Source organism: Chiloscyllium plagiosum, chromosome 21, assembly GCF_004010195.1.
Source record: "Chiloscyllium plagiosum isolate BGI_BamShark_2017 chromosome 21, ASM401019v2, whole genome shotgun sequence".
NCBI lineage: Eukaryota > Metazoa > Chordata > Chondrichthyes > Orectolobiformes > Hemiscylliidae > Chiloscyllium > Chiloscyllium plagiosum.
The window spans coordinates 1,007,388-1,028,846 of record NC_057730.1 but is presented as its reverse complement, the minus strand read 5'-3'; the positions used below and the strand labels follow the sequence as shown (position 1 = coordinate 1,028,846).

The following is a 21,459-nucleotide window of genomic DNA, read 5'->3' as shown; positions in this document are numbered from 1 at the left end:
CTCTTGAATATATCTGATGAACTGGTCCCAACAGCTTCCTGTGGGAGAGAATTCCACAGGTCCACAATTCTGAGTAAGAAATTCTTCCTTATCTCAGTCCTGAGTTGCTTTCCCCTTATTTTTCGACTGTGACTCCTTGTTCTGGACCTCCCCAAAATTTGGAACATTCTTCCCACATCTAGCCTGTCCAGTCAAGATTTTATGTTTTTTATGAGGTATCCCCCCCATAACTTTTCTAAATTCTAGTGAATACAAGCCCAGTTAATCCATTCTTTCCTCAAATATCGGTTCCACCATCCATGTCTGCCTCACCTATATGCCAACCTTCAGCGACCGTTCTGCCATGACACCCAGGTCCCGTTACCCCTGGCCTTTTCCTAAACTGCCAACATTCAGATAATAATCTGCCTTCCTGATTTTGTGACCAAAGTGGATAATCTCACATTTATCCACATTACATCGTGTTTATCAAACATTTGCCCACTCAGCCTGTCTGTCCAAGTTACCTGCATAGAACATAGATGAATACAGCGCAGTACAGGCCCTTTGGCCCTCGATGTTGCGCCGATCCAAGCCCACCTAACCTATACTAACCCACTTTTAAAGGGGGAAAAAACCTACCCAGGTAAGCTTACACTAATTGCTTCCGGATCTCGGCTGCCCCTCTGGTCGTCGTCACTTCCCCCTGGTGCTCCCGCTCTTTCTGTGAAGAGAGAGAAAAAAAAACACCGCTGCCCGCTACCGGTAAGCACTTTTAAAACCAAACGGTCTTACCTTCGCTGCTGCTCGCACTGCACAGACTACCACCCAACTTGGTGTCACCTGCAAATTTGGAGATATGACATTCAATTCCTTTGTCCAAATCGTTAATGTATATTGTGAACAGCTGAGGTCTCAGCACTGAATCCTGCAGCACCCCACTTATCATTGTGTACCACTCTGAAAGGACTCATTTATTCCAACTCTCTGCTTTCTATCTGACAACCAGTTCTCTATCCATGTCAATATGTTACCTCTAATAGCGTAAGCTTTACATTTCTTTACTAACTTTTTGTGTGGAGCCTTGTCAAAAGCTTTTCCAAAGTCCCAATACACACCATCTACTGATTCACCCTTGTCCACTCAGCTAATCATATCCACAAAATATTCCAGAAGACTTTTCGAGCATGATTTCCCTTTAGTGAATCCATGCTGACTAGGACCAATTCTGTCACCACTTTGCAAATGCTCAGTTATTACATCCTTAATTATTTAGTATAGCTTTTTCGATACAGACTTGGAGGGTTAAAGGGCTTTTTCTGTACTCTGATTCCATGAAAGGTGCACATGAAAAGAAAGCTAAATCGACCACAGAGAGAATTGATTTTCCTTCCAGTAAAGTGATTATATAGAGATGAATAAGCTTTACTTTTGTCCCCATTATCATTTCCAGTGCAAGTACACACAAGCACCCTATTTCATGGAAAGTACTTACAGTCATAGTGTCGTGAAGATGTACAGCATGGAAACAGACCGTTCGGTCCAATTCGTCCACGCCAACCAGGTATCCCGAACCAATCTGGTCCCACCTGCCAGCAACTGGACCATTATTTCTCCAAACCTTTCCTATTCATAAACTCATCCAGATGCCTTTTAAATGTTGCAATTCATAGAGGTGTACAGCACAGAAACAGACCCTTCGGTCCAACTCGTCAATGCCACCAGATATCCTAAATTAATCTAGTCCCATTTGCCAGCACTTGGCCCACTCTAAGCCCTTCCTAATGTGGATAAATGTGAGATTATCCACTTTGGTCACAAAAACAGGAAGGCAGATTATTATCTGAATGGTGGTGGCCAGGGGCAACGGGACCTGGGTGTCATATAACCATCCAGGTGCCTTTTAATTGCTCTATATTTTCCTTGCAGTTTTATTAATTTTAATTCTCAATCTAGAGTTGTGTCTTTTTGTTTTCCATTTACAATAGATGTTGGCAGGTGGGCTTGTTCCAATTGTAAACAAGACGAGTAACCTTAATCTACATCTACCAGACATCTAATGCAAAATTATTCAATACTGATTTAACAGTTTTTCTGAAGGAATTATGGCATGCTTAGTATCGATTTACTTGTCTCATATGCAACTTGATTTACTCTGCAATTGGGGAAAACATCAATCTGCAGAACTTACAGCAGAATATCTCTGACTGATGTCATCTGAAGAACTGCTTGCTGAACCTGATACAATGGGCGGCGACTTTCAGAGCACACGTTCAGACTGGGAGTGGGGGTCGGTGGGAAATTACGGTTGGGCAGTACAGATTTCCAGAATCATCTTTAGTTTTTACTTGCTGCAGCTTTTACACTCAATAGATAAACTAATTGGCAGTTTATAGCAGAGATACACAATAAAATAATACGTAAGTTGAGGGGTGGTCTGAGAAAGTGATTGTGGCTGCAGACAAGATGACTGCACATGCTGGAAACCAGATTTTGGATTAGTGGTGCTGGAAGAGCACAGCAGTTCAGGCAGCATCCAAGGAGCAGCATGGTTTGGTGTTTTAAAATGGTTGTTCTGAAGAGTAAAGTGTCGAGGGTGTCCTATTGAGGGTAAGATAGTACCTGTTGTTGTGGTTCTGTTCGCCGAGCTGGAAATTTTTGTTGCAAACGTTTCGTCCCCTGTCTAGGTGACATCCTCAGTGCTTGGGAGCGTCCTGTGAAGCGCTTCTGTGGTGTTTCCTCAGGCATTTATAGTGGCCGCTTGCCCTATAATGTTAGTGTTGTCCCAGTCGAATTCATGTTGCTTGTCTTGGTAAGGATCCTTAGTAGCCACACAGGCAGCAACATGAATTCGACTGGGACAACACTACTATCATAGGGCAAGCCAGACAGAGAACAGCCAGGGAATTCCTAGAAGAATGTCACTCATCCACAACTCCATCAACAAACACATTGACCTGGACCCAATATACCGGCCACTACCGCGGACAGCTGAAACTGACAACCGGGAGCGGCAGGGACAGGCCACTATAAATGCCGGAGGAAACACCACAGAAGCGCTTCACAGGAGGCTCCCAAGCACTGAGGATGTCACCTAGACAGGGGACGAAACGTTTGCAACAAAAATTTCCAGCTCAGCGAACAGAACCACAACAACGAGCACCCGAGCTACAAATCTTCACCCAAACTTTGAATAGTACCTGTGTACAATATGGAGGGTGCGGAAGAAAGCGGTCTAAGGGGTGTTGAGTATGGTCACTTGTCACAATGGCTGTCAGAAGGAGCTAATTGGTACAAGTAGGCAGACTGCCAACCCTATCAGCAACAAGGATGGAGAACCAGCCTGCTTGGAGGTGCAAGAAGTTGGCAACAGTGAGGAGTTACAGGGCCCACGAGGTGTGGATTAGGATCAGGGCCAATGGAGTGTGAGTAGCTATACAAAGCAGGTAGAGTGAGATAAGAAGAAGAGACGCTGCAAGCGTTAGAAGAGAGGGTGCCAGGGATCTTCAGCTGACATTGCGAGAAGAGAAAGCCTGTAACGAGTGGGGACGCAACGGTGAGTTCTGGACAGAGAAGAAAGCTGCGGAGGAAGACTGAAAGAGGAAGGCTGCAAGGACTGGGGGAGAGACAGCAAGGTGCTGCATGGGTAGCGAGATGGAGATTACAAGCATGAGACAAGGAAGGCTGTAACAGGATGGGGGAGGGAGATGGGGGCATAAAAGGGAGGTTGCATGGGTGGGCAAGAGAGGAAGGTTGCGAGAGGATACAGTGTGTGGCTATAATGTAGGGATGCGAAGGAGAGTTTACAAAGTGGGGCACAGAGATTCTAATGTGAAGGTGAAAGAGCAGTTGCAAGGGAGGGAAGACAGTCAGGCTATTAGGGGGAGAATGGAGAGAGAGGCTGCAAGGGTGTAGAGAGGAAGGTTACAAGGGTAGGAGAAAGGGAGAGGTTCAACCGAGGAGGCTGAAATTGTGAGTGAAGATGGGGTATGCAGGAAGGCTGCTAGTGAAGGAAGGAGGGGTGGTTACAAAAGAGACTGAACAATTTTATACCTGTCAGTAAATGTATATACAGCTGAATAAGAGCCAAGAAACCTGAAAATCATTGAAATAATTAATTCGTTGCAAGTGAATATGGAATCTGTAGGGTTTCTGGTTTGCGATCAATAATTTGCTGATTTTAAGGCGGTTTGAATCATCCCCAGATCCCTGATTCTGACACTGGACCTGTATCGGGAATGTGAAATGAAGAAGGCAGCAGACAGGTATTTCAGGGCAAAGGAGTATCTGCATTTATTTAACTACAAAAGGTAATCAATAAAAAAGCAAATACGATAAAAATGTGAAATTGACACAATTATACAGGGGTAAAAACAAGGACTGCAGATGCTGGAAACCAGAGACTAGGTTAGAGTGGTGCTGGAAAAGCACAGGAGGTCAGGCAGCATCCAAGGAGCAGGAAAATCGACATTTCGGGAAAAAGCCCTTCATCAAGAATAGAGGCAGGTGCCTGCAGAGTGGAGAGATAAATGAGAGGGGGGTGGGGAGAAAGTAGCATAGAGAAGAGTTTCAGTGCAGAGGAGATGACCTGGGGGTTGCAGTGAGAGAGAGACTCTGAGATTCTTGTAGATAGAGGAGGAAAACGTCTTCAAGGCAATTATGATTAGATTAGATTACTTACAGTGTGGAAACAGGCCCTTCGGCCCAACAAGTCCACACCGACCCGCCGAAGCGCAACCCACCCATACCCCTACATTTATCCCTTACCTAACACTACGGACAATTTAGCATGGCCAATTCACCTAACCTGCATATCTTTGGACTGTGGGAGGAAACCGGAGCACCCGGAGGAAACCCACGCAGACACAGGGAGAACATGCATACTCCACACAGTCAGTCGCCTGAGTCGGGAATTGAACTGCTGTGAGGCAGCAGTGCTAACCACTGTGCCACCGTGCCGCCTTATACAGAGGATAGTAATTAAATACACTGTCAAATTAAACTGAGGTTAAAACAAAGCTAAACAGAGGTTTTAATCAAAGACACTTTCTTCAAGCTTTCTACTCTTGAGGTCCCTGCACTGTCACCATCTGCCTTCCCCTCCCTGCGAGCTCGGTTGGAAACTTTGGGGTCTCGGGAGTTTCACTCATCACTGGGGAAAACATTGGTAAAGTGCGTCCAGTTGCTGGTGTTCTTACTGTTGGTTCTCTTGTCTTGGAACAAGCCTTGTCTGGAACCACTTGTTCAGAAAACGTTGGCTGGCTTCCTACCCTCTCAGATGCCCTATGTTGTGATGATGCTCTTGATTTGTCTTCCTGATCCAGCTTCTCAGTTTGGCCTCTATGATTGTTCGTTCGAAAGCTGCTGTTGCGGATACAGCTTGTGTGGAAACTGTTTCTGCAGGAGCTTGATGTTGGAAAAGGCTCTTTCTCTCTGTCTTCCAGATCAGGACTAACTCTAACCTGGTTTTGTGTAATTTTTAATTTAGCAGTTATACAGACCATGTGTCCCATTATCTCCTCTCAAATCTGTGTTGCCATTGTATTTCTGGTGTTCCCTTTTGAGGTCAATTGGCTTCCTGATAGTTAAGAGTAGATGTGAATATATTTTGATTATGCGGAATGTCTGGAATATTGATTAAAGTTTGATCTGCCGAGGCCCTGTTCAGAGATGGGTTAGATGTGGTTTAGGCCTGGTTGATTGTTCTTTTAGAAAGAATGTATGAATTGAATTTTCAGGCTGAACAATAGTTCCAACGTAGAAAAGCAGGAGGCTGGAAGAGCACAGCAAGCTAGGCAGCATCAGGAGGTGGAGAAGTCAATGTTTCAGGTGTAACCCTTCTTCAGGACAATTGTTCCAAGCAGCTACCTTTGTGTCTGTGTCATTTTCCCAGAACCTAGCCCAGCTACCTGCCTTGTCCTTTTACTTTTATTTTTAAAAGTTATTGGGAAAGTCCAGGATTTTGGCCAGTAATTCAGAATATGGGGATTTTTACTCAATCCTACAAATCTCTAAGGCTGCAGTGTTAATGAGTTACTATATTGGGGTATGTTGTTGATGCTATTGTAATGAAAACTGTCAGTTGCTACATTTAAATCTAAGCTGCAGTAAAAAACGATAGTAACTACCTGGTTAAAGTCATCCAGGTTTGAGTATAAACATTAGCTGTGATGCCACCAGTCTGCAAAGAAGTTGAAAACCTTTGTTCTCTCTACCTCACTTTGCACCTTCCCTCTCTGGCCCCTATTACAGTTGTTACTACGGGGGTTAAACCCCTCTGCTAATTTAAACCAGCCACACAGAAAAAGTTCATCTCATTCTGTAATCTGTTAAAATTTGAGAGGCAAAGAACAATTTAAAGTAAAAATTAACAATTTTATTGTTTCAGTCCAACAGAGAACATTAAAATCAGCAACTATTTATGACTTTTCTCTTAAACCTATCTTTTACCTTCCACTCTACAATACTGGTTTGATATTTTTAAAAAACTGATTAGGATTTACAGAAAAAAAACCTCACATTTCAAAAACCAATCAGCTTTGTTGATTATCCTTTGTAGATTTTCCTCTGTAGATTTTTCTCTAGGTTGGCTTTGATGTTCTGCTACACAAACTTGTTATAGACAGGTGCCTTTCAGAGAGCTGTTCTGCTGGCAGTCTGTGATTGTTGGTAGTTTGGCAGTTCTCCTAACTGTTCAAAATGTCTGGTTTTATACCCTAAAACGTCAGATCATTTCATTGGTTTTAATATTATCAGAATACTAAATTCAAATTTGATTGGAGTTTGGTATCTTGGGGGCATAATTTAAACTATTTGGCCAAATTTAAATTTGTTTTTATTTCATGACACCTCAGCTGCACCTATTTGTTTCAACCAAGTGTTACATTCTTACTTTGTTCAGGACTCTGTGTTTTGTCAGTCCTTGCTAGCTTTTCAACTTTCTTAAAGGTACAGTATGCCTCTACACCTTCATAGCACAATCATCCCTTCTCCCAAACATGCAACCTCCCTCTCACAGCCTCTGTCTTTCTCCCCTCCCCAACTATTACAGTTGTCCTTAGTCCACCCTTGTTATGTACCCCTATCTCTGTGGAGAGAGAAATTTAGTTAATGTTCTTCAGAAGGTGTTGAATTGTTATAATGTACTTTTGACAGAGGCAGAGGTGGAGCAAGGGAGTAGAGGCCCAGTACAAGATACACAGGGGTAGTTAATGGTGGTAAAGGAAAAAAGGGAGATAAAATAGGTGTAAATTAAAATGTGAAAAGGAGAGAAGGGGTTCCTTCTACGAAGATTAGAATAAACAAAATACAAACAAGAGAGGCTATGGGTGAGAAGAGGGGAGAGAATATTAGAAACAATTAAGAACAGACATAATGTGATCAGTTTCTGAAGTTATGGAATTCAATATTGAGACCTTGATGCTATCAAGTGTCTAAGTGGAAAATGAGGTGTCGTTCCTCAAGCTTCATTGGAACATTGCAACATGGCCAGGATAGAAAGATTAACATGGGAGCAATGTGGTTTATTGAACTGGCAACCAACTGGGAGGTCAGGGTTCTTCCTGCCAGCCCAGGGCAGAAATGTTAGCATGATAGTAAGGTATTTTATTGAAATGGCAGGCAGTTCGTAGGTCAAGGTCATTCCTACTGACAATGTTCTTGCCAATGTAATTTTTTTTCTGCCCCCAACAATTCTTTCTCTTTCTCTTCACCCCATGATAGTTGCAATCTCTGGCATTCTATTGTCCCACTAAATCTTTTCTTTCTCTTTTTCTGTCTGCTTTTTCCTTTGCTCCAGGCCCAATCCTCTGGCCCAGCCCATGTCTGTCAGGCTATGTATCTTACACATGTTGTTTTGTTTCAGTTTAAACACTGTGGGGCTTAAGAAATTAATGCTTTCCTATGTGCTGTAGCTTCTAGTTTAATGGACAATAAGTAATTATTGAGGATATTAATGTATTTTTCTAATTCTGCTTCTGTATGATTCTAATACATCTTATGTCAACACAAATACAGACGGCTTGCATCATTGAATAAATGAATTAGTGAAACTGAAAAAAGAAGCTCCCCAAAATTAAATGTAGGTCTTGGAAAAAATTTGTTTTTAAGTGCAACTCTTGGGTTGGGGGGAAGTGACTGGAGAGATTAGTTTGACCCCTGGTCTTAATTCTGAATGATTTGAGAGAAAGAGTTAAAGGTTGGGCGTGAGATGATTGGTAGAGAAAATGAGGGACCCAAAAGTAGTAGAAGTACCAGGGCCCTTGGTTTCTGATCCTTCTTCTATCCCTTCAAACAGTCTTGGTTTTGTCAGTACTAAGTGAAACACTTTGGTATTGCTTTAATAGTAACACAAACAAACAGTGAAAATGCATTATATTTTACTGCAGTCTTGCTGGATGAGTCTTCGTTCTGTCGAGTCGATATTGAAAATCGTCTGTCCAGAAAATCTGCATGTATCAACTTGCTCTGTCAAATACTTTCTTATCTCTGGGAACTATTACAAATGGTGAGTAGGTAAGACTATGTTAGAAATTCTGCTGCTGGTCTTTTGGCTCAGGACTCAAAGTAAATCTGTCTCCTTGGTTTTATACCTGCAAGCAGTCAATAAGCAATTAATATTCATTGTCATAATGTACAGAAAATGTCTCTTTTCCTTCAGCAATTTTTTTTCATGTGTTTGACTGCAAGAAAAAAATGTTATTGAGACTTAATATAAAATACATTTATCATACATTATAAAATAAAGCTGAAAGTATTGATTTTCTTCATCTTGATCAGCCCCCTCAGACCACAGAATTGCCATTCCAAGCTTTGATGAGATCAGTGATCACAATACTACAGTTGTGTATTGGTACTGCTATTCCTGTCACTTCAACTGTTGTCAATATTAGCAGACATCTGATTGGATGCATCAAAGTTCAGAGAGGAGGAATGGATGTACTGGGTGCATTACCTCAGTGGGCAGGTAAGAAGCAAAGCAAAAACAATATATGTAAATAAGCATAACAATTTTTATGAAAATGTGGGTGAACTGTACCTTTAGGAAAGTTAAAATCTAGCAGAAGTACCTGACCAGAACATCAAGTGTTCTGAACAAGATATAATGTATCCTTTTGGCCCAGCCGTTAATATAGCTGGTTGCCTGGAGACAAAAACAATTTCTAATTCAGTCAATCAGTTTAAATTATACCCCAAAATTATCAACCTCCAATCAAGTTTGAATTTAGTATATTGACAATATTAAAAACTAATGAAGCAATCAGATGCTTTGGGGTATAAGACTGGGAGCAGTTGAATAGTTGGGGAGAACTGCCAGAAGACCAACAGATGTAGGCTGCTAGTCAGAACTCTGCGAGAGATCCTGGGTTCAATTCATGGACGAGCCCCCAAATTGTTACGATATGGGATAAACCCTCCTGCTTAACATAAGCCAGCAACATAGAAAAGATTTATCCCACACAGCATTCTGTAAAAGTTTGAGAGGCTGTGAATTATTTAAAGTAAAAATTAACAACTGTATTCCTTAAAGTATAACAGAGAACAATTAACTAACAACTATTTACAACTCCATCCTCTAACCTATCTTTTACTTGCCCTTCTATAATATAAGTCCAATAAAACCCCCCGAATAAGATTTAGTGAAAAATTCAAATTTCCTCTGTAGATTTGGTCTCCAGGTTGCTGTTGATGTTTTTTTCTGTGCAAACTCCTTCTTTAGACAGGTACTTCTCAGTTCTGATTAGCAACCTACATCTGTTGGTCTTCTGGTAGTTCTCCACAACTGTTCAATTTTCCCCAGTCTTATACCCCAAAGCATTGGATTGTTTCATTTGTTTTTAATATTGTCAATATACTAAATACAAACTTGATTGGAGGTTGGTATTTTAGGGTATAATTTAAACTGATTGTCCGAATTCAAATTTGTTTTTGTCTCCATGCAACCAGCTACACTAACTGCTAGATCAAAAGGTTACATTATATCTTGTTCCGAACACTTGGTGCCGTCTGGTCAGGTCAGGTACTTCTGCTAGCTTTTAACTTGCTTAAAAGTACAGTACACATCTTCATAACACAATACAATATTCTCTGTCTCTTAAGAGATTAACGCTTTGAATATAAAGGGGAACAGCATGTTATATTGTAAGAGGAGAGTACCGATTGGTTGACAAGTGGACTCCGATGGGTAAAGGCATTGACATGAAGAATTCATCAGTTAAATAATCACTGATAGCATTGCCCTGAGAAATCCTAGATTCACAAGATAATATGCTAAGACATCTGCTGACAACCAACTTAAGATTGCTACATGTATGCATTGACAGAGACATATATTAATAGGCAGAGTATATTCTTTCATGATAGAAAGAACATGTATACAAATTGCGTTTCTTAACTTAAACCAACAAACAGCTGTTGTCTATATTGTTTGTCAGGCTAATGCCTTGACCAGTCAGATTCAACTCCTTCATTTAAATTGAAACAAAGATTGGCAGTTAACCGTCAGTCATTGTCCACGGTATATTTTCCATGGCAATATCCCTACCAATCAGAGCCCACTTGCCAACAGTCAACACTGTCTTCTCGTACTGTATAAAATATTGTTCCCCTTTAAATTGGTATTTTTCCAGATGTCTTGATGAGTGTAAGATAAAAAAAAGCTTTGAAAAAATATCTTTTTTCAGTAGTACTCAACTTGTATAAAAGTACTGAAGTAGAGTTTTGGTGAAATTGGTAATGTTTATATTTGAATAAAATTGTTCTGTGATGCAAACCTTTCGGTATAGTTTAACAGTAGTTCTAGATTAATAATTTGGGACTTAATTTGTCTGAACTAAACACAATTTAGGAGTTAATACATTCAAGAATAAACCACAATTAAGTAAATTTTGTCTTGGACATTTCATGACTTAACTTCTGAGAAAATGCTAGATTTTATTGTTTAGAATAGGGTAAGTAAACACCCAATAAGAAAATGGAGTTTATCTTCTTCTCCTTCTGTCTTGAGAGACTACTTGTTATCTCAGATGCAACCTTAATCAAAATATTAGAGTCTGTTGACATCCTAGAGCATTGCAGTAGTAGCAAAATCTCTAAATTAAATTTACTTAAAGTGTTAAAAACATATAAAAAAAGAAAGAGTATATTGTTCAAGAGAAAAAAAGCTGTTAAACATCATAGATTTATATTTAATTTTTCAAAAACCATCTTTATATCTTTTACGTGTATGTGAAAATAAACTGAGGTAAGCTTGCGCCCTCAGCATTTTTAATTGTACATTGGTGTCCAAAAACACTTTTTTATAATACACACATTTTTTTCTTTACCAGTAAATATTTTTAAAATTATAAAAATATTTGCACCAATAAAAAGATTGGTTGACATTTTGCTGAAATTAAGATTTCAATCTTAGCAGGGATTGAGGAAGTAAACAGTGCATTGGCCCTTCTCCATGATTACATCAACAACCCAGATACTGACTGTACTGTGAGTAATATTTTTGTCTATTAAAATAACTAGTCATAATGTGTCAGTATAGTTTTCTTTTACTTAAGCATATGATCCAGGATGGAACAGCATCATTGAGGTTGCATGCAGTTGTTTGCATGCAAAAGCAAATGAACTGAGCTAAGTTGAAATGTTTGTTCTTTCATGGGGTGAGAGTATCATTAGCAGGGCCAGCATTTGTTACACATCCTCATTGTCTATGAGAAGGTGATAGTAAGCCACCTGCAATGCTGTTAGGAAAGGAGTTCCAGACTTTGATTCAGCAACAGTGAAGGAATGGTGATAGTTCCAAGTAAGGATGGTGTGTATTTTGGAGGGGAACATACAGGTAATGATGTACCCATAGATCTGTTGCCCAAGCCCTTCAGAGAGGTAAAGATCCACATTCCTGCTCAAAGTATATTTTGTACCACTTAAAATTGAATTGAATGTTTTCTGAATTGAATGTCTAAAAATGCAATCAATAAATCAAATTTGTAAATTTAGGTTTTGAAGAAGTCCCTCCAGGCTTTATTTTGCTGGATGTCACATTGCATTGAAGGTGTGAACTCTCATGTACTTGAGCCCAAATTGCAAGAGTTTTTACATGGAGGTAGGAAACTGAAGTTGGTTATTTTCTTGTATTCTACCTGGTAAATATTTAATTCTATTTTCATTCTGCCTAAGCTTTATTACCTCTGCCATTTGAAGTGGGAGGAGGTAATGTTTATTATGGTATTAGTTGTTTTATCTGTAAACGAGACATCCAAAACTAACAGACAGAATTCAATTAAACTTAATACACAGATCACACATGGATCAATAAAGAATTGATATTAGAAAGACATAGCTTTGGATTCTGATCCTAATGTTTTTTAAATACTTCATGAAGAGCAAAAGAAATAGAAAAGGAGAAAATCATATAGCCTGTGGAGCTGATTTTGATTACCTGAGAGACCAAACGTGCTATAAGAACATAAGAACTAAGAGCAGGAGTAGATCATCTGGCCCCTCGAGCCTACTTTGCCGATCAACAAGATCACGGCTGATCTTTTTATTGTCTCCCCTCCACTCATCCGCCTGCTTACTATTATCCTTAATTCCTTTACTGTTCAAAAATCTATCTGTCTTTACCTTTAAAACATTCAATGAGGTTGCCACAACTGCTTCATTTGGCAGGGAATTCCACAGATTCACAACTCTTTGGGAGAAGTTCCCCCTCAACTCAGTCCTAAATCTGCTTCCCTTATTTTGGGGCTATGCCCTCTAGTTTTAGTTTCACCCACCTGTGGAAACAGCCTCCTTGCTTCTACCTTATCTGTTCCATTCATAACTTTATCTGTTTCTTTTTAGTTTCACCCATCCGTGGAAACAGCCTCCTTGCTTCTACCTTATCTGTTTCTATTAGATTCCCCCCCATTCTTCTAAATTCTAATGAATATAGTCCCAGTCTACTCAATTTCTCCTTATAAGACAACCTTTCCAATTCCAAAATCGACCTAGTAAACCTCCTCTGTAGCCCCTCCAATGTCAGTACATGCTTTCTCAAGTAAGAAGACCAAAACTGTATGCAGTGCTCCAGGTGTGGCCTCACCAGCACCCTATACAGCTGCAGCATAATTTCCCTGTTTCTCAAATATCTCAAATATTCTATTTGCCTTCTTAATTGCCTGCTACACCTGCAAACCAACTTCTTGTGATTCATGCACAAGGGCATACAAGTCCCTCTGCACAACAGCATACTGCAATTTTTCACCACTTAAATCATAGTCCATTTTGCTGTTACTCCAACCAAAATGGAAAACCTCACACTTACCAACATTGTACTCCATCTGCCAGACCCTTGCCCACTCATCTAATCTATCTAGATTTTCAGTATCCCCTGCACATATTGTTCTGCCACTCACCTTAATATCATCTGCAAACTTTGACACACAATACTTCGCCCCCTAACTCCAAATCATCTATATAAATTGTAAATAATTGCGGTCCCAACACTGGTCCTCAAGGCACTGCATTAACCACTGATCTCCAACCAGAAAAACACCCATTTACAACTACAGTTTGCTTTGTTAGTTAACCAGTGCAGTATCCATGTTAACACATTATAATGCTGTGCACCTCTATCATGCAGCAGTCTTTTATTCATGCCCTCTGGAAATCCAAATACACCATATGTCTATCTCAGCCTTCAGTATATTCATTGACAGCCCATCTACAACTTTCTGGGTAGATATTTCCAAAGATACTCAATGCTTTGAATGAAAGAAATTCTCATCTTACTTCTAAATGTCTCAATATGGAGAGTGCAAGACCAATATATTCCAATAAAGAAAAATGGTGGGACCATCGAATCCTGTGGAGGGAAGCCTGGAGGGATATACAGCATTGAACTAAGAGAAAAAGAAAGGCTTATGGCTGGTACCAAGGACTCAAAGCAGCAGTAGCCCCAGAGCAGTAAAGAATGTGCAAGAGGGAGCTTAAAAGTAAGGAGGTCTAAAAGGGGATAAGAAAGGATCCTAGTTGGTAACATATAGGTATATTTTAAGTTGTTTTACAAGGACATTAAGGGTTCAAGGATAACTAGGGAAAGACTAGCGTACATTACTGGCTGTGAAGGCCAAGTCTCTGGATACTTTCAAGAAAGAGTTGGATAGAGCTCTTAAGGACAGTGGAATCAAGGGTTATGGGGATAAGGCATGAACAGGATACTGATTGAGGATGATCAGCCTTGATCATAATGAATGGTGGTGCTGGCTCGAAGGGCAGAATGGCCTACTCCAGCACCTATTGTCTATTACAGATCATAGTGGAAACTTGTGCATGGAGTTGAGGATGCAGGTAATGTAATAAATGAATATTTAGTGTTGGTGTTCACTAGTTAGAGGGACAATATAGAACATAGAACATCACAGCGCAGTATAGGCCTTTTGGCCCTCGATGTTGCGCCAACCTGTGAAATTAATCTGATTCCAAAAATGGAATCTACACCGTTCCATTACTATCCAGTGACCATTTAAATGCCTTTGATGTCAGCGAGTCTTCTACTGTTCCACGCCCCTACTACTCTCTGAGTAAAGAAACTACCTCTGATAGCTGTCCTAAATCTATCAAGCTTCAATTTAAAGCTATGCCCTTCGTGTTAGTCTTCGCCATCTGAGAAGAAAGACTATCACTGGCTACCAGAACTAACCCTCTTATATGTCTCGATTAAGTCACCTCTCAAACTTCTTCTGTCCAACGAAAATGGCCTCAGATCCCTCACCCTTTCCTCATAAGACCTTCCTTCCGTTACCAGGCAACATCCTAACACTTTCCAAAGCTTCCACATCCTTCCTATAATGTGGTGACCAGAATTGCACGCAATGCTCCACGTGCAGCCTTACCAGTGTCTTGTATAGCTGAAGCATGACCTTGTGACTCCAAAACTCAATCCCTTGACCAATAAACGCTAACACACCAAATGCCTTCTTCACAATCCTTTCAACCTGGGTGGCAACTTTCAGGAATTATGCACCTGGACACTGAGATCTCTCTGTTCATCTATACTGCCAAGAGTTTTACCATTTAGCTCAGTATTCTGCATTCCAGTTACTTCTTCCAAAGTGAACTACCTCACATTTTTCCACATTAACTCCATTTGCCACTTCTCCGCCCAGCTCTGCATCTTATCCATGCCTCTCTGTAACCCACAACATCCTTCGGCACTATTCACAACTCTGCCTACCTTAGTGTCATCCGCAAATTTACGAACCCATCCTTCAACGCCCACCTCTGGATCATTTATAAAAATGACAATATAAAAATAGGCAATGATTCCAAAACAGGTCCTTGTGGCACACCACTAGTAACTGAGCTCCAAGATAACATTTCCCTTCAAACACCATGCTCTGTCTTCTTTCAGCTAGCCAATTTCTGATCCAAACAACTAGATCACCCTCAATCCCATGTCTCTGTACTTTGTGGAATAGTCTACCATGTGAAACCTTATCAAAAGCTTTACTGAAATCCATATACACCACACCAACCGCGTTACCTTTACCCACCTGTTTGGTCACCTTCTCAAAGAACTTAATAAGGTTAGTGAGGCATGACCTACCCTTCACAAAACCGTGTTTACTATCCCTAGTGAAATTATTCCTTTCCAGATGATTATAAATTATAGGTCCATAACCTTTTCCAACACCTTACCCACAACCAAAGTAAGGCTCACTGACCTATAATACCAGGGTTGTTCTGACTCTCCTTAAACAGGGTAGCAACATTTGCTATCCTCCAGTCTTCTGGCACTATTCCTGCCGACAATGATGACAAGATTGATGAGCTGAAGGCTCTGCAATCTAATCCCTGCCTTCCCAGAGAATCCAAGGATAAATCCCATCTTGTCCAGGGGTCTTATCTATTTTTAGATATTCCAAAATTGCCAAAACCTCCTCTTTGTCAACCTCAATCCCATCTAATCTAGTAGCCTGTCTCTCCGTATTCTCACTAAAATTGTCCTTTCCCAACATGAATACTGACGAAAAGTATTCATTAAGTGCTTCCCCTATGTCTTCAGATTCTACACACAAATTTCCACTACTATCTTTGATTGGCCCTAATCTTACTCTAGTCATTCTTTTATTCCTGATATTACCTATAGAAGGCCTTCTGGTTTTCCTTGATCTTATCCACCAACATTTTCTCATGTCCTTACCTGGCTCTTCTTAGCCCTCTCTTTAGATCTTTTCTGCTAACTTATAACTGTGAAGCCCCCAAACTCAGCTTTCATGCCTCATCCTCACGTAAGTTGTCATCTTCCTCTTGACAAGAGATTCAATTTCTTTAGTAAACCATGGCTCCCTCTCTCGGCATCTACTTCCCTGCTTGATAGGTATATACTTGTCAAAGACCCGCAATAGCTGTTCCTTGAATAAGCTTCACATTTCAAGTGTGTCCATCCCCTGCAGTTTTCTTCCCCATCCTATGCATCCATAATCGCATCGTAATTGCCTTCCGTGAAGTTATATCTTTTTCCCTGTGGTATCTAGTTATCCCTGCCCATTGCTTTTTAAACATAACCAAACTGTGGGTGTAGAAATCAGTGAGAAAGTCTCTGATACAATTTAAGAAGTTGGTATATAGAGAGAGGATGGTCTGAGGGGACTACTAGGCTTACAAGTAGATACATCTCCAAGGCCTAATATATCCCGGGCTGTTGCATGAGGCAAGGAAGGAAATAGCAGAGGCTCTTGCAAATCTCCAGTCACAAAAGAGGCACTGGAGGACAGTCAATGTGGTAATATTGTTGAAGAAAGGAACAAGGAATAAACCAGTAAACTCCAGGCCAGTCTAACCTCAGTGGTGGGGCAACTATTGTCAGTAATTCTGAAGCACAAAATTAATCTGCATTTGCAGAGGTAGGGATTAATCAAGAAAGTCAGCATGATTTTGTTAAGGGAAGGTCATGTGATCAACTTGATTGAATTTTTTGAGAGTTGACCAGGTGTGTAAACGACAGCAATGTTTTTAACGTAGCCTACTTGGACTTCAGCAAGGCTTTTAATAAGGTCCTGCATGGGAGAGTAAAGGTAAGAACTCATAGAATTCAAGGGAATTCAGAAAATTATGTACACAATCGGCTGAGTAGGATGAAGCAGAAGTTGAAGGTTGAGAGTTGTTTTACCAAATGGAAATCTGGGGTATCACAAGGCCCCTACTGTTTGTGGTTTAAATAATTGGTTTAGACTTGAATGTAGGAGGAATCAATCAGTTTGCAGGTGTGATAGTAAATAGTGAGGAGGGTACCCTTCGACTACAAGGGTGCACAACTCTGGAGCAGATGGGACATGAAACTGGGCCCTCTGATCTGGGGTAGAGACACAAGAACTCTTACTCTCCGTTTCCAGATATTTTTAATCAACCTGTTCAGACATGTTATGACACAACTTTGGAGAAGTTTGGAGACACTATCACTGTCTTTCTATATGTAGATATTGTCCAAACCAAGATGCTGAGAGATGTCATATACTCCTCTGGAGTAGATGTGATTTGAACTCAGACCTCCTTGGGGAGCACGATGGCTCAGTAGTTAGAACTGCTGTTTCACAGCAGCAGAGACTTGGGTTCAATTCCAGCTTTGGGTTCATGTATGTGTGGAGTTTGTATGTTCTCCCTGTGTCTGCATGGGCTTTCTCACATAATCCAAAGATGAGCAGTTTAGTTGATTGGCCATCTGACTTGACATTAGTCACGGGATGTGTTTGGCTCGGTGCATTAGCCATGGTAAATGCAGTGTTATGGGATAAGGGTCTGGATTTGGATGGGATGCTCTTCGGAGGATCAGTGCAGATTTGATGGGCTGAATGGCCTCTTTCCACATTTTAGAGATTTCTTGTCCAAGGTTTGGGACTCTACCACTGTGCCAAAAGAACAGGGTGGCACAATGACTCAGTGCTTCGCACTGCTGCCTCACAGCGCCAGGGTCCCAGGTTCAATTTCAGCCTTGGGATTTTGTATGAAGTTGCACATTTTCCCCATGTCTGCATGGGTTTCCTCCGGGTGCTCTAGTTTCCTCACACAGTCCAAAGATGTGCAGGTTAGACGGTTTGGCCATGCTAAATTGCCCAAAATGTCCAAGAATCTGCAGGTTAGGTGAATTTGAAAATACAGACTTACAGGGATAGAGTACTGGGGTGTGGATTAGTGTGGGATGTTCTGGACTTAGTGGGCCAAATGGCTTGCTTCTGCACCAGAAGGATTCTATGTTTCTGAACCTTGTACTTTCTGTCTCTAATATTACGGCACATTTCTATGGTGATGACTGGCATGACTTCTATGTCAATTGAAGATAATCAGTGTCCACTGGTGGTCTTCAAAGCTAATTACAAGAGTGTTTCCAGGGCCATCTTATTCTGATATCCAAAGTAATAATTGTCTCTAAACAACCTGTCCAGAGATTGCACACCTTCAGAGCAGGTGGGACTTGAACCTAGACTCCTCGACCAGGAATAGGGACGCCACAAAAGGGCTCCCACTTTCTGTCTTTTTTTAAAGAAATCTGTGCAGACATGGAACAATACACTCCCGAGGGATGGTGGGACTTGAACTCAGGCATTCATAGGTCAAAGATAGGGAAAACACTACCACTGTGCCACAAGACACTCCTGCCTCTTTCTGTCTCTACATCACTGACACAGATTGTAAATGGCTCAGTCTGCCATTTGTGACTCCTCACATACTGAAGTAGCTTCTGTCTATTTGGAACAAGGCCTGGACAATATCCAGATGTGGGCTAATGTACGGCAAGTAACATTAGAACTGTGCAAATGACCATCCACATGAAGACAAAATCTGACATTCAGAGGCATTGCCATCACTGAATCTCCGACTAACAGCATCCTGTGGTTCACCAATGAACTGTATCAGTCATATAAAACAAAAAAAAACAAAAATTGCTTGAGAAACTCAGCAGTCAGACTCCAGTGACCCTTCTTCAGAACTGACAGCAGCTAGGAATATATGCTTTTTATATTGTTGATGTGGCTGGGAGGAGTGAGTGGTTACATGGAGATGGAGTCCAAAAAAAAGAGGAAAAGAAAGCGAGGCAAACAAAGGATGTTGAAGAAGAGAAGCTAGATTGGTGATAATTGGAGCTATGAGTAAGTGAAAATGGAAACTGTGCTGAAAGTAGGACAGGACCTGAGGATGGGTACTGGACAAGGAAGGAGATGTTCAAACTGTAACATTTTTAAACTTGATATTAAGTATTGAAGCCACAACAATCCCAGGTGTTGTTGTTCTTCCAACTTCTGTTGAGTCTCACTGGAACATTGCAGACAGGAATGTTGGCCAGGTGGTGTGTTGAAGTGGCAGGCACCGAGAAGCATGGGGTTATTTTTATGGGTGGAAAGTACATGTTCAACAAAGTGGTTTCCCAGTTTGCATTTCCCCTCTCCAGTGTAGAGGATCCCGCATTGTGAGCAATGCATAAGATAGACTAGCTTGAGTGAAATGCAGGTAAATCACTTCTTCAGCTGGTGTGTCTAGAACCATGAATAATGATGTAGGAGGTAAATAGACAAGTGTTACACCTTCTGCGATTGCATGAGAAGGTGCCACTGGGGTTTTGGGAGTGGTGGAGGAGTGGACTAGGATATTCCAGAGAACAGTCCCGATGGAATGTTCACAAGGGAGGCGTGGAGGATATGTAACTTGTGGTGGCATCCCTCTGGAAGTAACGGAAATAGCGGCTTATGATTCTTTGGATGCAGAGGCTGGTGGGGTGAAATGTTTACTCTTCTCTGCACAGATGCTGCCAGGGCTGCTAAGTATCTGCAGCAATTTCTGTTTTTGTGTTTCAGATCTCCAGCATCTGCTGTTCTTTGTTTTAATTCAGTCATGCAACTAGAGAAGCAGATCAGAAGCTAGGAATTCTGCAGCAAGTAACTTGTCTCCTGACTCCTCAGCACCTTTAACCAGACACAGATTAGCAGTATAATGAAATACTTGACTTGGTGAATGCAGCTTCAACAATAATGAAGGAGCTTCTCACCGTTCAGGATAAAGCAGCTGAAGAGATTTTAAAGAGGAGTCTGAGTCCTGTGTTTCGCAGCACAAATCAATCTTTATTGGGAGCTCCTTACAGCTTAGGAGAGGTCTCTCAGACACTCCACCATTCCCAATAAAGTACAGAATATTTATGCATACCATGTTACAATGGCGATGTGCAACACTCTTAACAGTGCTTGCCACATCCACTCTGATCTACACATTCAATCCTGTGAATTCACAATCAATAATGATCAACTCATTGTCAACCCATGTTCTCCCAACATCTCATGATGTTTGCCAGACCCCAATCACCTGTCCTTGGGCTTACATAATAGATCTTATTGACCACATTCCAAAACTGACAGTTATGTTCCTTCCCAGCAGTATCGTATATTATGAATTAGTTTTCAAATTCTATTATGCATTTTGTAATTCTTGCTAACCTTAGTACAGAAGGTTAGAAAGGATGCTAATTTCTACCTATTTTTATGACGTTTTAGTATCAGCTTTAATGTAAAATTATTTCGTAGTGATACCAAACATTACAATTCTGTGACAAAGCCAGCAATTTCAAAAATAGTTTCCTTCTGACCTGACTTTGAAGTCAAGCAAACACAGTCTCTTTGTCTAACAGTTATCATTTACAACTTTTTATATTTACATGCTGAAAGATGGTTTAAAACAGATGGACTTTATTGTCATTACTTTAAATACTTTTCATACTAACTCTAAATGTAAATATTTCCCCATGATTCCATCTTGCTCAAGGTGATGATTGCCTTGGACCCTTGCAGAGGTTGAATCTGTTTAAAAATCTTGTCTCACTTTGGGATTCTGATTATACAACATGCATATTGAGCATTAACTGTTTGCTGTCATTGAATTTTCACTGAAAATGGTGACTCCCCATCTTAATATTGGAGAGGGGCAATGCCATCAAAGAAACCTACTGGCTGCTAACCAGGTCAACAGCTGGAAATTTCCATGTGATTCAGTTGTCCCATGGGCAGTCTGTTGTCTCTCCAAGAAAAGTCTCAATCTAACCACAACACTCCATAGATGTGCCAGCTAATCAGTCTGCATGACTAAGCCAGCATGTTCAGGTTTTCCAGCACCATAAATGCTGCAAAATGATAGGGCAGGCCAGAATGCCTATATCTTCATTTTACATTACTGCAATGATATATAGCTACTAGTAGCACAGGTACACTTCCAGCCCATCCTATTTAAAGCCTAAACATCCTGAGCTAGTGGAAAGCCAGTGAGATATGCCCACCTTTATTTCTGTCTTTTGTATCTCGAAAAATGTACCTTTCGTGGGTTCAGGAAAGTCATCTCCAATTCCTTGAATTTTGCTGTGACTCCCGTCGACATTTATCTTGTTGTGTACAATATTTGTATATATTTAATTATCCTTAAGTATTGCTTTGTGACACTACTTATACAAAGAGTTCATTCCTGCAA

The 21,459-nt window shown here is 40.7% G+C and overlaps 1 protein-coding gene across 3 annotated transcripts in view; it reads left to right on the top strand.

Annotated features, from left to right (window-relative positions):
- Nucleotides 1-21,459, top strand: part of brat1 (BRCA1-associated ATM activator 1) — a 67,151-nt gene that overhangs the window by 26,199 nt on the left and 19,493 nt on the right. For 2 of the 3 annotated variants that reach the window (XM_043711103.1, XM_043711102.1), the window contains exons 8-11: nucleotides 8,367-8,485; nucleotides 8,758-8,944; nucleotides 11,390-11,463; nucleotides 11,971-12,076. In XM_043711103.1, coding sequence (XP_043567038.1) covers nucleotides 8,367-8,485; nucleotides 8,758-8,944; nucleotides 11,390-11,463; nucleotides 11,971-12,076 — 486 coding nt within the window. The remainder of the gene's footprint in view (nucleotides 1-8,366; nucleotides 8,486-8,757; nucleotides 8,945-11,389; nucleotides 11,464-11,970; nucleotides 12,077-21,459) is intronic. The other variant, XM_043711104.1, reaches the window with a different exon arrangement.